This window comes from Ostrinia furnacalis, unplaced genomic scaffold (genome assembly GCF_004193835.3).
Source record: "Ostrinia furnacalis isolate ACB-3 unplaced genomic scaffold, ASM419383v2 OfSCF7604, whole genome shotgun sequence".
In the NCBI taxonomy this organism is placed as follows: Eukaryota; Metazoa; Arthropoda; class Insecta; order Lepidoptera; family Crambidae; genus Ostrinia; species Ostrinia furnacalis.
In genome coordinates this window covers 547,436-563,556 of record NW_021137843.1, presented here as the reverse complement: position 1 = coordinate 563,556, position 16,121 = coordinate 547,436, and the positions used below count along the sequence as shown (strand labels likewise).

Genomic DNA, 16,121 nt, shown 5'->3' with positions numbered 1-16,121 from the left:
TCAAAAGTATTCAATTACTCTTAATCTAGAAGATTTTTATATTATTTTTATCTTTAGTTCGAGTCAAAATAATGTTGATTTTGAAATAAGTAAAAATGTACTTGTTGTTGCAGATATGTATAAAGCTCGGATGGAAACCAGACCGCACGGCGTGGGATATACTACCACTTGTCCTATCAGCAGATGGCAAGGATCCGGAATTCTTTGAAATTCCCAGAGAAATTGTCATGGAAGTACAAATGGAACATCCAAAGTATGAATCTAACTTTTTGATAACAAAATTTTTCATACACCTAAATTTTATGAAGAGCCAGGTTCCTACAACCCGGTCGTTAAGTTAGCTGCGCACATCGCTGGGACTCTCCCTCTCACTCACTTCACATCTCCCCCACGTTCGCTCTGTTCGAACCAGAGCGTCGATGTGACGTCACGGCCGTAGGTCTGCAGTTAACTCGACCGGGATGTAAATACCTGGTTTTATCCACATATTTATAAAAATATTATTTTCTACATACCTCTACGTTCTCTTTACTGGGTAATACTTTTCAGGTACGAATGGTTCAAAGACCTAGGTTTGAGATGGTACGCTTTACCAGCTGTTTCCAACATGAGGATGGACTGTGGGGGACTGGAATTCACTGGAACTGCCTTCAATGGCTGGTACATGGGCACGGAGATTGGCTGTCGGAACTTCGGTGACGCTAATCGACTGAATATCGTAGAGGTAAGATTTTAAACCTCGTGTAAAGTTCAGTAAATAACTATTGTAACTGCATTTGATACGGACTTAAGACGATCAGATTTTTTTGTGTGTACTCTTGTAAAGCTTAACTTGTATAAAGTTTGTTAATGCTAATGCTAAGTGAAACAATATTCGATCAATTTAGCGAGATAAGGAATTTTACTACGGGGCATCAGTGTAAAACTTCAACTTTTTCAGACTGTGGCAACAAAAATGGGCCTAGACACCAGCTCCTTCGCGACCCTATGGCGTGACCAGGCCCTGGTGGAAGTGAACATAGCCGTACTTCACAGCTTCCATAGAGACAACGTGTCCATTGTGGATCACCACTCTGCGTCTGAGCAGTTCATTAAACACTTGGACAATGAGAACAAGAGCAGGTATGAAGCTCTTTGTTATGTACTTAATTATCCTTATAATACAATTTCCATTTGCAAGCACCAGTCGTGAATTTTCTCAAAAATAATCCATACCGTGATCGCACAGTGGTATCGAAATGCAGAAGCATATTTACTGAAACTTATGTTATTTTACCGTTATCAAAAGTTTTGTAAACGTTTGTAATAAAATTCAGCATACAAACAAATGTCTGTAAAGTTCCCGGGGAAGACTTATGCAATAAAATTGTATTACTCACTGCAAGCTTTTAAATACAAATATTATGTTAATTTGCTACTTGTACATTTCAACATCTTAACAACGTATTCCAATTACAGCTGAAATTATCGCCTCTAAACTTTGTTCTCAAAAAACCGGCCAAGTGCGAGTCGGGCTCGCGCACAAAGGGTTCCGTAGCAGCAACAGTTAAATCAACCTATCTCAAAAACTATAAGAGATACTTTGATCAAACCAAAAATCGTTGAAAGAGTTAATTAGCATGCATCACCTCTATTTTTTTTAGAATTTTATACCCCGTAGTTATAAAAATAGAGGGGGGGGGACATACTTTTTACGACTTTGAGAGCTGATATCTCAAAAACCGTTCACTTTAAGAAAAATGTTTTTTAGAAAACTTTATATCATTTTAAAAGACCTTTCCATTGATACCCCACACGGGTATGTACATCGAAAAAAAATTTTCATCCCTCAGTTACATGTATGGGGGGCCCCACCCCCAATTCTTTTTTTTACTATTTAGTGTCATAATTTTGTAGCGGTTCATACAACACATATTCCCATCAAATTTCATCACTGTAGTACTTATAGTTTCCGAGTAAATCGGCTGTGACAGACGGACAGACGGACAGACGGACAGACGGACAGACGGACAGACGGACATGACGAAACTATAAGGGTTCCGTTTTTGCCATTTTGGCTACGGAACCCTAAAAACAAAAGTGTTGACTAAAAATTCAAGCCCTAGAAAATTTGGCAAATTAAGATCTAAAACTACGCTCTTTACTAGAATTACATTGCCATTTAAATTCCCAGCAAAGGACCAAGGCAACGTTTATAAAATGACTGTAAATTCTTCTCAAGATTACATCTTGGTTTCCTAGTGCTCATAAATCCTAGGAAGTGCCCCTACAACTTCCGTCCTCAATATAAATGTCAGAGGCACAAGGGACACCTGGATTGCGTTGATAAAAACTTTTTAAGGCATCATTTGGTATTCTGAGTACTGAAAAATAAAGCAGCTTCCTGAAAAAAATCTGTCTTAGAAACAAACATGAATCTTTGATGTCATTCTTTTAGGTAATTAGCTGCTAAAGTTACAACAGGTGTTACTTAAATTTTAATTACCCAAGTGCCTTTTTCTTGTGGTGCGGATTTTACTAGCGTGCAGATCTGGTCCGCATGCGGGTTTACCATATTTCATTATTTCATACATGTTTTTCTTATTATGCGGGCTACACGCATGCGGAACGGAATAACTTATTGTATGAAAAAATTAAATCGCGATCGCGGGCAGACCGCACGCGTGCCGGAATCCGCATCACAGAAAAAAGACACTAATGCCTGTTTCACCTTCAATCCCTAATTTTTTATTGATCCCTTTGAAAATAAAATTTCTGTTATGTGTTACTATAGGGGTCACTTAAAAATTAGGGATTGATGGTGAAAACGGGCATTAGTCAGTCGCTACGTCTTGGAAATAGACTTCTTTACACATACAACATGGGCTTATGGGCCTCATAAGAAGGCTCAAGGTCACCCAAAGGGCGATGGAGAGGGCTATGCTCGGAGTTTCCCTGCGTGATCGAATCAGAAATGAGGAGATCCGCAGGAGAACCAAAGTAACCGACATAGGTCGCAGAATTGCTAAAATCAAGTGGCAGTGGGCGGGGCACATAGCTCGTAGAGACGATGGCCGTTGGGGCAGGAAAGTTCTCGAGTGGCGACCACGGGCTGGAAGACGTAGCGTGGGCAGGCCTCCTACTAGGTAGACCGATGATCTAGTAAAGGTCGCGGGAAGAGCCTGGCTGCGGGCAGCGCAGGACCGTTCATTGTGGAAAACCTTGGGGGAGGCCTTTGTCCAGCAGTGGACGTCATTTGGCTGAAACGAACGAACGAACGAACACAACAACAACATAGAAAGAACATCCATTCTTTTCCTACTCAGTAGAGTCACTTACAAAACAAAATTGTAGCATTTTACTGCAGGGCTCCACAAACGAATATGTTCCGCAGTAGGCCTTGTATGAATCAGCGTTTTTATTTCAGAGGAGGGTGCCCCTCGGATTGGGTCTGGATCGTTCCGCCGATGTCGGGCTCGCTCACGTCTGTGTTCCATCAGGAAATGGCCTTGTATTACATAAGGCCGTCCTATGATTATCAGGTAAGTGACAATATTTATTCAACAATCTCTTTTAAATTGCGAATCCAAGTACCGATGTATATTGTACTATTTTTAACTGACACTTAAATTGTTGAATATTAATTATCATGTCATGTTACATGTTACTGAATATCATAAGTAATAGATTTCAATTTCAATTATTTATTTACTAATACATACTTGTAGGCCCCTTTCTGGACACTTACACATGCCTTAAATATAGTTTGCCCTACCATCACATGTTTACATATTTAGTGTGAAGGATCTCAAACTTTAAATTTTAATTATGACTAACTAACTTTACACGCAGGAACCTCCCTGGAAGACTCACCAGTGGACTAAGTCAGTCGGCAACAAGACCGGACACAGAAAGTTTCACTTCAAGCAGATTGCGCGCGCTGTCAAGTTCACTTCCAAACTGTTCGGCAGGGCTCTCTCCAAGCGCATCAAGGCTACTATACTCTACGCCACAGAAACAGGCAAATCTGAACAGTATGCCAAAGAACTAGGTACCATTTTCGGACACGCGTTCAACGCACAGGTTAGTGAAAACTCCCACTCAATAAACTTGAGACTAGTCGATGTCCGTGCCCATTAAATACTTTTGCATACTTATAAAATCTAGTTAAATGGCAGTGTTAAGTAACTTACAATGTTTTCAAATTGCAGGTTCATTGTATGTCAGATTATGACATGTTCTCAATAGAACATGAGACGCTACTTCTGATTGTGACGTCAACTTTTGGAAATGGTGAGCCTCCTGCCAATGGAATGGTAAGACTTCGTTTGATTCAGCCAATAACCATCGTTTGCTTTCAAATTACGATAGTTTTAATTAAAGTATTTTGCTTGCAGGACTTTGCTGATCATCTATTCCAAATGTTTTATAATGAGGCTAAGAATATCGGAGACCAAACAGCAGATACCAACTCAGCGTATGTATACTTCTCAGAGTAATTTTAGTGGAGCTTAGTGAAGATATCACTTCTAACTTGTGTTATATTTTGCAGGAATATCAAAGTTCCTACACCGAAATCTCTAATGAGAACAAATAGTGTGATGACACCAAGTATCGAATATAAAAGACAACTGACCAGATTAGAGTCTAATAAAAGTATGTATAATTTTTTGTTTCACTTTAAACGGACACTTACGTCATGCGTCATGCAACTTGTAACATTTGTCCATTTTTCCATAACAGGTAGTATTGGGGGTACATCATCAGTAGAACAAATAGGCCCACTCAGCAACGTTTGCTTCGCAGTGTTTGCACTGGGTTCAAGTGCGTATCCAAAATTTTGTAACTTTGGCAAAACAGTTGACAAAATATTAGGCGATTTAGGTGGAGAAAGATTGCTAGAAATAGCATGTGGAGATGAAATGTACGGTCAGGAACAGCAGTTTAGAAGTTGGTCTTCAAATATTTTCCATGTAAGTTAACTAAAATCATTTTTTTATTTTGATGGTCTTCAGAAAAAACCTCATTATCTTTTCCTTTATAGGTGGCTTGTGAATCATTTTGCTTGGATGAAAATGATATGGTCAAAGATGCAAAGAGAGCTCTAGGAACAATGCCTTTGACGGAGGAGACGGTGAGATTTGGGAAGCCTACTGAACCAGTGACTTTGAAAGGAGCTCTTGAATGCGGTTTTAGAAAGCAACTAATACGATGCACTGTGAAAGTAAATAAAATGCTCGGTGACTTCACGGCTGATCGAGCGACAATATTTGTTGATATGGAGCCTGAAGTAAGCAGCGCTTTTTTGATTTGACACCATATTTCAAAAGCAGTTCCTGAATCATTTTGAAATATTGTTTTTTTTATTTCACAGCATGAAGTAAAATATGATCCTGGTGATCATGTCGGAGTAATGGCTTGTAATAGGAAAGAAATCGTGGACGCTGTATTTGAAAGACTGAATGACGTGGACCAATATGATGAACCAGTACAATTGCAACTTATGAAAGAAACTCTTACTCCAACAGGTAAGATAGTGATACACATCTAAGGTGAACTTTTTCTCACTTCAAAACTTTGTACCAACTATTATCATTATGCTTTTCATATTTTTTTTCTTCAGGAACTTTCAAGACATGGGAGAAACACGAACGACTTCCAGCTGCCACAGTTAGTGATATCTTTACGAGATTCTTGGACATAACAACACCTCCGTCAACGACTGTGTTGAAATACCTAGCAAGTAGATGTAGCGACCAAAACGAGGCTAATCAACTAAAAGAACTGGCTACAGTAAGATCATACACATTGTTTGTAAAAGTAGCTTGTTGCTTTAATGTAAAGACTCAAATGCTTCAATGCTTTAAGCCAAAAAATGTCGCTTGTTAGTCGTCTGTAGTAAGACAAGTTTACAAGATAGTTGTTGGATATAAAAGCAAAGTTTTCTTTTGCAGGATTCCAATAAATATGATGATTGGAGACACTTATACTTTCCTCATCTAGCTGAAGTATTAGAACAGTTCCCATCATGTCAGCCACAGGCTTCATTGCTGGCAGCCTTACTACCTCCACTTCAACCTAGATTTTATTCTATATCCTCAAGCCCTCTGGCACATCAGAAGAGAATACATATAACAGTCGCCATTGTCACGTATAAAACACAAAGTAAGTTTTTGGAGAGAATAAAAATTGGGTCTGATTTCTAAATCATGTGTTGTAGATTGCCCTAACATAGTAGGTATAATATATTTTTCAATTTTCAGATGGAGAAGGCCCTACACATTACGGGGTGTGCTCCACATATTTACAAAACTCAAAACCTGGAGAGGAACTTCTCATATTCACAAGAAGGTAACTTTTTTTCTCAAAACAATCTTAGAAAAATATAAGATTAATGAATCTATGTTAAATAAACTCCTTTTTTTTTCAGAGCACCAAACTTCCACATGCCCAAAAATTTATCAGTTCCTCTCATCCTGGTTGGTCCTGGCTCTGGCATAGCACCATTCAGAGGGTTCTGGCACCACAGAAGAGAACAGAACAAGAATCTCAGACCAGACAATAAGAAACCAGCACCCATGTGGCTGTTCTTTGGATGTAGAAACAGTGGCATGGACTTGTACAAGGAAGAAAAGCAAAAGGCACTTGAAGATGGGGTCCTTGATAAGGTGTTGTTGGCTTTGTCGAGAGAACCATGTAGTGATAAGGTAAATTTATTAATTTCATATTCATTCTTATTATAGAAATGTGTTTACCCCATATACTTTTTGATGAACAGAGTTTGTGCATGTATTTTCCGAAATTATCATAATAGGAGCGAAAATGTTCTTAATTCGCCAGTATCATCATACTTTCCTGATTTAGCCACCATGCATGCCAATGTGATTGAACTTAGACTATTTTTCAATTTTGCTAGCACAAGTCTTTGAGTAGAAAATGCTTCTTTGCAAGTGCAGTATGTAGCGCCATATACCAAAACATCTTTCACTAATATACCCTCCTTTATTCTTCCAGAAACACGTTCAGACTCTCCTAGAAGAGAATGGAGCTGAAGTCACCCGTATGCTGGTAGACGAAGACGGCCACTTCTACGTGTGTGGAGACTGCAAAATGGCGGAAGAGGTGCAGCAGAAACTGAAGTCAATAGTGAAGAAGCATGCGGCCATGTCCGATAGAGAAGTCGAAGAGTTCATTTTGGAGATGATGGTAAGGATCTCTTTTGATTTGAGTAGGAAGATATTTTTAGTAATTTTGATTCGAATCACGACTGAATATGCAGTCTGTAAACTTATAAGTAAGTTGCTTTAATAACTTTGACTGGATTAGAATAAAACACAGCGTAATTAATTAAAATAGAGCAATATCCGATGTTCTTGTAACAGTATTAAAAGCTTGACATTAAATTAGTAGTTAATATTTTGATGATTAGTACATAGTTTAATGGATTAAACTTGATTTACAGCAGATTGATTAACTTTGGTTAATGTTTTTTCTAGGACGAAAACAGATACCACGAAGACATATTCGGCATCACTCTCCGTACGGCTGAAGTACAAAGCGCATCAAGAGAATTCGCCAAAAAGACACGCCTGAACTCTACAAAATCTCAATAGTTAATTATTAGATATTGTGAGGAAAATTCATGGATGGATCAATCGAGGAAAAATCATTTTCTTTAGGGTATATTTTACCCCGATTTTAATTTTTTGTGGTCTAAATCTCCCCGTTTTGCTCGTCTCTATATTATACTTGTATTTTTACATTTAGTAGGTACAGCTGATTCGCGTGGTTTGCACACATATTCTGGCAAGTAATATTTGAAATAATTTTTTAACTTAAACTTTCGGCCCAAATAAGGCGAGAGAGATATCTCAGAGAGAGACCGAGACAGAGAGATTCTCTGACCGTCAAACAAATAAATAATAATTTCTTTATGAACTTGCATTTAAATACTAGACATAAAAATATCAATTAATTAAAAGTAATAATTTATCTAAGATTTATCATTATGTTTAATTAAGTTACCATTGTGTACAATGATTGTATCGTTTTTCTTATTTTAAAGGAAGTGTTAGCATAACGAAATATTTTTATCGAGAGAAATTAAGTACTAAGTAATGTATTATTTGAAATAAAAGACACGCTTTTTGAATAGATTTCATATTTTTATTTGTATAACCTTAAAAACAATTTACATTTTTACAAATAATATTACAAACATTCTGCGTGGATAAAGTTTTATTTTTAATTGTAATCAGTTTTTTTTAATATTGAAAATAGCAAAGCCAAGATTTTGCAAATCGATGCATACAATTTTACTATTCTAGAAAATTTCTTGTTTCTTCTAGCTCTTTCTTCTAACGACGTGGTCGTAAATTTCGATTTGGGTGTACCTTGGTGAAAATATCCTCTGCTTCGAGGTGTTTTGACCTGGGTCCTGTTGGGGGTCGGGGCAGATGATTTTGTGGTCGTGCCGGTTTTGGAACAATAAACCCTTTTCCGTGTCCATTACGGGCTAAAATGTTATAAAAATAATTGTAGTATTAACATTTTTAACAGTTAACTTATGCGGAATGTGTAACTGAAAATTTAGAGTTATCGACATCATCAGTAGGAAATAAATAGCTCTTTTTCTTAAAAAAATATAACGATAAGAAAGATTTTAATATAGGATAGGGTATATTAACCTAAAGTAACACTTTAGTTTATCTATAAAGTAATGAAAATAATAATAAAACTCCAAAAGAATGCTTAGATGTTGGTACCTATCCCTATGCTATGTAATAATATGTAACAAGTTGCTGACTGGATAAACGGTTGGTACACACACACTACAAGTCCTATAAATTCTTCAAGTCACCAAAGTATTTCCTATATCGCGGTGACGTCACTGACACTCCGAGACAAGCTGAAACTATTCGGGAATTCCGAAGAAACTCAACCCAGTCGATATCGGCATTGTTCCCGCATAATATCATGTTTCGAACCGTGTGATACTGCTTTTTATTGGACACTAGCTGACCCGGCGAACTTTGTTCCGCCTTAATGGCAATAAATAAGCAGACTTTTTTTTATTTTCGAACGGGATAAAAAGTATCCTATGTCCTTCTCCTGGCTCTAAACTACCTCCCTGACAATTTTCAGCTAAATCGGTTCAACCGTTCTTGAGTTATAAGTGGAGTAACTAACACGACTTTCTTTTATATATGTATATAGATTTCGATCATATTTTACCAGATACGTTTAGATTTTTACATGTAATAGGACATAAGACTACATTTTTTGTTTGCAAAATAGCACTTGTTACAACTTAATAAGATACTGCTTTGTATAACTTGTTGCGCTTTTTTGTCTGTACAAATATTGCGTTTCTATTTACGTTTTTCGATATTATCGATAGTAAACTTTTCCCAAAAATAATTCACCAAAAAAAACTCCATAAAATGTGTCACTATTTTTGGTCGCGTCGTTTATCGTTGTAAGGGTCTATTGGTCATGTTAAAAACCTTCTAGTACAGTCAGCATCAAATAGTTCGTGGCAACCAAATTAGCCAAAAAGTTCGTTACACGTAAAACGTCTTTGTTACAATTGGAATAGGTTGTGTTATTAACTTTTTGGTCACTTTAGGTGTCACGAATTATTTGACGCTGACTGTAACCATAGCGTATTCCAAAACTACACTTACCTTATAATTCCTGCTCATGTTGCTCCTAACAGTGCCATGCCGCCAGTGGTAATAGCCCAGGTCTGTGTCCCTTGGCCACAGCATCTTGTTGGACTTGAAGAACGGAGCCCAGTTCTCCGTGATGAGCCGGTGTGCGTAGTCTATGTAGCCTGAGATCTCGAAGCCTCCTTTGGTGAAGTGGCGGACGAAGATTATTGACTGTGAAAGAAGAAAATCAACGAAAAATATTACAAACAAAAGTGAGTTACTTGCTCTAGCTGATAAACATCTCAATAAAGGAAACATTTTATTGTAGATTCAAAATATTAGACTAGATATTTTCTAAAATTGTATGACAAAAGACAAAACCTAATAACAGTTTCTACCTAGCCATTAGACAACATCTATATGATACTATTCACATGCTAGCATGATTTGGGCAGAGTGATCCATAACAAGTCAGGTGGCAGTTTGAACGCAATATCATTATGATCCAAAAGTCGCGTAGGCGTAGACTTCTAGACCTTGAATCAGAATCAGATTTATGGATAGATCTCACAATTAGTCATTTCGGACTTGTCTATGAAATACTATGTGATTGCTAGCAAGTCCGGCAAGAATCTGTCATCTTTTATCGTACATCATCCATTTGGCAGTCTACGACCATGAGACGACTTTGAGAGCTTTTGCTGCCTGATTTCAAAGCTGCCTGTGTTCTATGGCTTATAAAATAACCTCACCTGTAGTATCCCAACTCTATTAGCCCGCTCTCTGACGGCCAGCTCCCTATTGAAGGGGTCTTCCACATCAGCTCCTTCGCTGACCAGCACATACGCTCGTGCTGTTGGGAACACTACCTCGTGGATCACAGCGCGACGTTTGTAGAACTCTTTCTCGGTCAATGTGTCGCCATTGGCTCTGAAAGAGGTAGGATTTAAGTATCTCAGAAGAAAGCTGAAAGATTTTTCTTGGAGGATAAAATGATTCTTTTCATCTGATTTTATACCAACCGATCACTGCCTTAACCTCCTACACTATGCTCGGCTTTACACGGGTGCTATGCATTATACCCACATTAAACCATGGTCTTGAATTAAAATCCGTTGCGCTTTAAAAGATTTAAGCGCACAGAGAGTCAGACCGACTTTGTTTTAAACTTATGTACAGACAAGGTTTAAATTATTTTTCTCCAGATTAAATGGCTCATTTGCTATCAAAAAGAGACAAGGTTTTTATTATGTTAGGTTTTGCTTTAGATTAAGTGGCTCATTTGCTATCAAAACCTAACTTACCTATAACCAAGTGCAGCGATGGTCCTCGCAGAAGCGATACTCCTTAGATTCCTCAGATCAGCAATTTCTATGAGGGAGTCCAAATACTCCTCCCAAGTCTCAAAAGGCAACAGCCTCCGGTCTGCCTCCACGCTTGGTGGGTACTCATTTTTCTTCTCAGCCATCGCCATGGTTGCTTACAAAAATATTTATCAAAATAAACTATACAAAAGCTGTGTAAGTATCATAAATTTTTATTATTGTACATGGCACGGTCGGTATCAAATGTCGTGTCAAAGTGGCGTGGTGTGACAAATGCAATAGTTAATCTGTGCTTTGATTGAAAGTAAAATCCTTTTTTTTAAATAGGTTGTCTTACTATTTTGTGATTGAAGAAAAAACCAGCAGAAAATATTATTTTTATAAGAACATTTTACAAGGCAATACGTTTGAAAGTGTCGCGTAAATACCTATAGTGTAAAGGCGCATTAAACTATGAGTGAGCCATTCACGTCGACCTGGATCCACAATCCTCTTTCCCAACGTACACAATCTTTCCAATCCTTTGAACCTTCTCTAAAATGAAATAACATTTTATTTTCACATAACATTCTGTTCACTAAGTAAACGAAAGAGCGATGTAAAATTTCCTATTTGCTATTATCTATTCAGTTTATTTATATAATTGAAGTAATAAGAAATCCTTGGGGGAGGTCTTTGTCCAGCAGTGGACGTCATTTGGCTGAAACGAACGAATAGTTACGAACATAAAATCCCTCTAATACTTATCCAAAAAACTTTTCAACTCGATATTTATGTATAATCTTAACTTTAGTCTGAACTTTGGGACAAGATCACCGACTTTGGCCAACTTTGGAATAACACGCAGTTTGACCGCGAATATGAAGTAGTTTGGATATCTCAGGTTAGACATTAGTTTAGGGTTCTGGCTCTAAGTTAGAAGATATGATAGCATGATTATTATTCTTGTTATCACAAGACTGGGACTTAAGTTAATTATTAAGTGATTAGTCCCGTTAAACTCCTAGGTCCTCAGGTCTAGTCATAAAAAACGTCCACATTCCATCTTTAGGCTGTTTCTCATGTGTCAGCCCTGATGAAACCTTTTCATCTTGGCCCAGGTACACTATGCGGAAAATTGGCCAAGACGTAATAGTGTGAACATCATCTCGATTACTTTCTCCTTCGGGGGAAGAAGATGGTGATGCGTCGTCTATACTTCGGTGTGCAGGCTAGCGCTTCGACTTTGACACTTTTCCGCATAGTGTAATTGCGCCTTAAAATAAAAGAAAGTTTTCCCTAGTTCCCCAAATACCTATAAACATTGTGCAGTAATAGGCTATTGAGTGGACAAAAAGAAACAAGGCGAAAAGGGACACTGCACACAATTAGGTAACAAGAAAAGTAATTAAATGAGCATTAGTAGGTGACGGGGGAAAACATCCAAGTTGTGCGCATCAAAGTAGGCGACGACCGGATTAATGCGGTGGCCTGACTGAGACAACTCACTACTGAGGGGATATAAACAAGCACAATATGGCTTTTTGAGTTATTTTTATTTTGATTAAGTTCCTTCATCAGCTAGTAGGTAATTAATATTTTGCTCCTGAGTAACAATTAGAAGAGAAGTAAAAATTATCAAACAACTGTGCCGATCTATACAATCTGAAATTAAATATGAATATGTAAAAAACGGTCTTTGTGGAAATCCTTGGGGGATGCCTTTGTCCAGCAGTGGACGTCTTTCGGCTGAGACGAACGAACGATTTAAAAATATCTAGATTACTTTATTGCGGGTTGCAGACCAAGAGTTAATAGTTACTTTTGCTTAGCTCGCATAGCTGACGCAGTTTCCCACAGTGTTTGTTTAGTTTGCAATTTGCATACAACTATGGAAAACTGCGTCAGCTAAACGCGCTAAGCTAAACTAACTTAAGCTCAAAAGCAGGTCAAGGTCTGAAACCTGATTATACATAAGAATGAGCGCCTGATCGTTACTCTCTCGCAGTGAAGCCACAGCCCAAAACCGATGCTTTTTAGATATTGCCAGCCTCCGAACAAGGAAGACACCTTCTATTGACAAAGATAATTACATACTCGGCAAATAAAAATCAACCAAATTAGGGCGGCACACGCGGTTCAGGCAAATCGATTTAATCGTAACTTCGAGGTGGAGGTAATTTTTTCGAGTACCTCTGGAGAAGCATTAGTAATTGCCGTAGAAATTATAATGTAAAAGTCAATTTGTTTGTAAGTTTGGAAATAAAGAGATATAGGGGCCTAAATATCATATTTTCAGCAGGTTTCTAAGCTTTCGAAGACTACATAATTTCTTCTACGATTGCATAAATTCTTACATTAAGCATTAGCTGCAAGAATTATAAAAGTCTGGTGTTTGGTTTTTTCATTAAAAACTGTTTTGACTTTACCTTAAAGTAAATAAAGAGTAAGGTACCAGTAGTAGAAGTGTAGTCCGTTTATTAAATTGGTTATTAAATTAATATTATAACTAAAATTCATCGAAATATCATGTTAGAAAAGTGAGATGTTTAAGGCTCGTAACTTCACTTATTACAACCCCACAGAAGTTGAAAGAAGTACCAATATTATTTATTTTATCTGGTAAAATCCGCAGGACACGTCTAGTCTAGCACCACAAAGCAGCCGCTGTAGGTAATCGTCTTGCTACTTCAACTCCAATCTCGTTGGTGTGTCGCGACCAATAGCTAAATTTTGAAAACCTCTCTTCACAAGTATGTTACGTGTATTTCAATTTAATCCTGTAAAATTGATTGGGTAGAAGTGAAATCGTAGGAAGAGGCGTATAATAATGTGTAAATACCTAGCAGTTAGTTGATTCTAATTAAGCTCTGATGCGGATTAAGTATCTACATTCAACAATCTATCACTGAGTTGTGGAGAGAATACGTTTTTGCTTCCAAATACCGATGATTCAGTTCAGTAATCAATCCAGTTGTTCAAACGAAAGGTAGGTGGATACCTATCATCCTTTAATGTAAAAAGATCATTATAATTATCATTTCAGCCACAGGACGTCCACTGCTGAACGGTCTATGTTCAGCAGTGGACGTGATGATTCCTCCAATGATTTCAAGATAGGTTGCGGTGTTGACGCATCCAACACCTTCCTGCAACTTTTACAAAGTCATCAGTCCAGCTTGTGGGTGGACATCTCACGCTGCGCTTTACGGTACGTAAAAAGATTTATTTTAATAATATCTCATCTATGTAAGCAAAGATTAATCTGCCTTATTTGACTAGTACTAAAGTAACTTAAAACTATCTCCAAACCCAACTATAAATCACCAGAAAAGCTACGGAAAATACAGTCCAAAATTTTAATATTTTGAATAGGACACTATTCTCTCAGTATGAAACCGAAGACGTTTCTAGAAAGCAAACACGTGACAAAATTTGCATTCAACCCGAGTTTACATTACATTATCCGAGAAAATAACCAAAGTTCCTTGTTTTCATACCTGGAAATATTTCTATTTTCCATGTCGTGTCATCTTCACTCTTTAAACAATGGCATAAGATTCATTTTGTGTGAACAGGATTGTCTTTACTTTGCACTCTAGGTCGTAAAAGGAATAATGAAGAAAGCTAGTATAACATGAGCGATATAGTTATGTACCTATCTATAATACAACTCTATCGAAAAGTAGTTTGGTTGACTATGGCGACAATAGGGTCTTGTCGTTCTAACCGTTTAAGTATCAATCTAATAACTAGTAATAAGTTGTAGTAATTAAACTGCAGGCTTAATTTGGACACGAATACTATGTATGTTAAAGTACCATAAAAATAACCGTCTCTTGATTTAGATTCCAATCAATTTTAATTAAGAAAACCTTTCTTCAGTTACCAGTAAAATGTTGATAAACGAACAAGATAAGTATTCTACATTCAGTTAAGTACTTTTGATTCATAGCTGTGATATTTATAATCGTTCGTTGGTTTTAGCCAAATGACGTTCACTGCTTGTCAAAGGCCTCCAAGGATATGTTAAAATAGTGATCTTATCGATACTTTTTCACCTACAAGCCTTTAATCACGTATGGAATTATGTAAATAACACCAGTTCTCCATCCTATAGGTTAAAACATTACATAATCTAGATTATGTCATGAGGTAGATCTAGATATAAACTAATCTGAAAAAATGATTATAAATTTCCACGATATAAATTTTAAAGTTACATTTCGAAATATGGCAAGAACAGCTTCATTTTTCCGAAGTATCAGTACATTAATCAGCCACAAAATATTTTCCTTTGCGGCTAAGTTTCGCTGCTCCTTGTAAATTAATACCATCTCAGAGGCTTGATTAATTCACTATTTCCCGAAGCTGAGACGTTCTTTGAGTAGCTCACTAATTTTGAAGACGTGGTATCTATTAATAACTTGTGGGGGGAAACTTTTTGTTTACTTTTTGAAATAGTCATAAAAGTAATTTATTTACAGCAAATAGGTTTTTATAAAGCGCTTTTACACGTCCCAGTATTTCTTTAATCCTACCACTGCTTTGGGAAAAAATAAGAGGGCATTGAGAAAAAGCAGCGCAAGACAATTTCAGTTATATTATTTCAATTCCTACCACTACTGATTTGGGACAATGGGCCAGTACTGAGAAGAAGTAGCGCAAGAAACTCTTTCAGTAAGTAAGTATTAAGGTAGTCATTAATTTTCCAGAATAAACAAAGTGTTGTTATTGGTATAAAGGCGATATTCGAAAACAATGAATTTGTACTATAAACACTTTCACGTGGGAGATATGTACACAGACTCGCACGTGCGGGCAATGCATGCGCATATTTTACCCCGAAATTCGGGAATGCGTGGGTATATTTACCCATATTATGTCCTTTTGCAGTTTCCCCATCTTCCCACCTCCCACCGTTTGGATAGCAAGTATTTCAACTATATAAATTCACGTTATAAATGTATGTATGAGTTTCGAGTTGTCGAGAATGGTTTAGGGTAGATGAATAATATCTCTCGCTTCTTTTGTCGTAATAGAATATCCGAGTCATAAAGTGACAGGAACGAATATTTTGTTCCAAAGAATAACTAAGCTGTGGATTCGTATTTGCACATTCACAAACTAAATCTTTTTTGTTACACAAAGTAGAGACCATCAGATCAGGAATCTCATTTTCTGG

General features: G+C 37.1%; 2 protein-coding genes across 4 annotated transcripts in view; one reads left to right on the top strand and one right to left on the bottom strand.

Annotated features, from left to right (window-relative positions):
* The window catches only part of NOS1 (nitric oxide synthase 1), a 41,751-nt gene extending 33,616 nt beyond the window's left edge, over positions 1-8,135 (top strand). For 2 of the 3 annotated variants that reach the window (XM_028322216.1, XM_028322217.1), the window contains exons 7-23: positions 114-253; positions 550-724; positions 941-1,122; positions 3,407-3,521; positions 3,832-4,062; positions 4,191-4,295; positions 4,377-4,456; positions 4,532-4,635; positions 4,723-4,952; positions 5,024-5,269; positions 5,354-5,507; positions 5,603-5,772; positions 5,934-6,144; positions 6,243-6,330; positions 6,410-6,686; positions 6,994-7,185; positions 7,476-7,592. In XM_028322216.1, coding sequence (XP_028178017.1) covers positions 114-253; positions 550-724; positions 941-1,122; positions 3,407-3,521; positions 3,832-4,062; positions 4,191-4,295; positions 4,377-4,456; positions 4,532-4,635; positions 4,723-4,952; positions 5,024-5,269; positions 5,354-5,507; positions 5,603-5,772; positions 5,934-6,144; positions 6,243-6,330; positions 6,410-6,686; positions 6,994-7,185; positions 7,476-7,592 — 2,817 coding nt within the window. Of the gene's footprint in view, positions 1-113; positions 254-549; positions 725-940; positions 1,123-3,406; positions 3,522-3,831; positions 4,063-4,190; positions 4,296-4,376; positions 4,457-4,531; positions 4,636-4,722; positions 4,953-5,023; positions 5,270-5,353; positions 5,508-5,602; positions 5,773-5,933; positions 6,145-6,242; positions 6,331-6,409; positions 6,687-6,993; positions 7,186-7,475 lie in introns of all 3 variants that reach the window. The other variant, XM_028322215.1, reaches the window with a different exon arrangement.
* A 77-nt stretch (positions 8,136-8,212) lies between these two features.
* On the bottom strand, positions 8,213-11,187 carry LOC114365623 (cilia- and flagella-associated protein 299). The gene is made up of 4 exons (XM_028322239.1): positions 10,937-11,187; positions 10,385-10,562; positions 9,666-9,863; positions 8,213-8,494 (listed from the first exon to the last, which is right to left on the bottom strand). Exons 1-4 carry the CDS (start codon positions 11,104-11,106, stop codon positions 8,324-8,326), a joined length of 717 nt encoding a protein of 238 aa, XP_028178040.1. The 5' UTR covers positions 11,107-11,187; the 3' UTR covers positions 8,213-8,323.
* Positions 11,188-16,121: the final 4,934 nt, after the last annotated feature.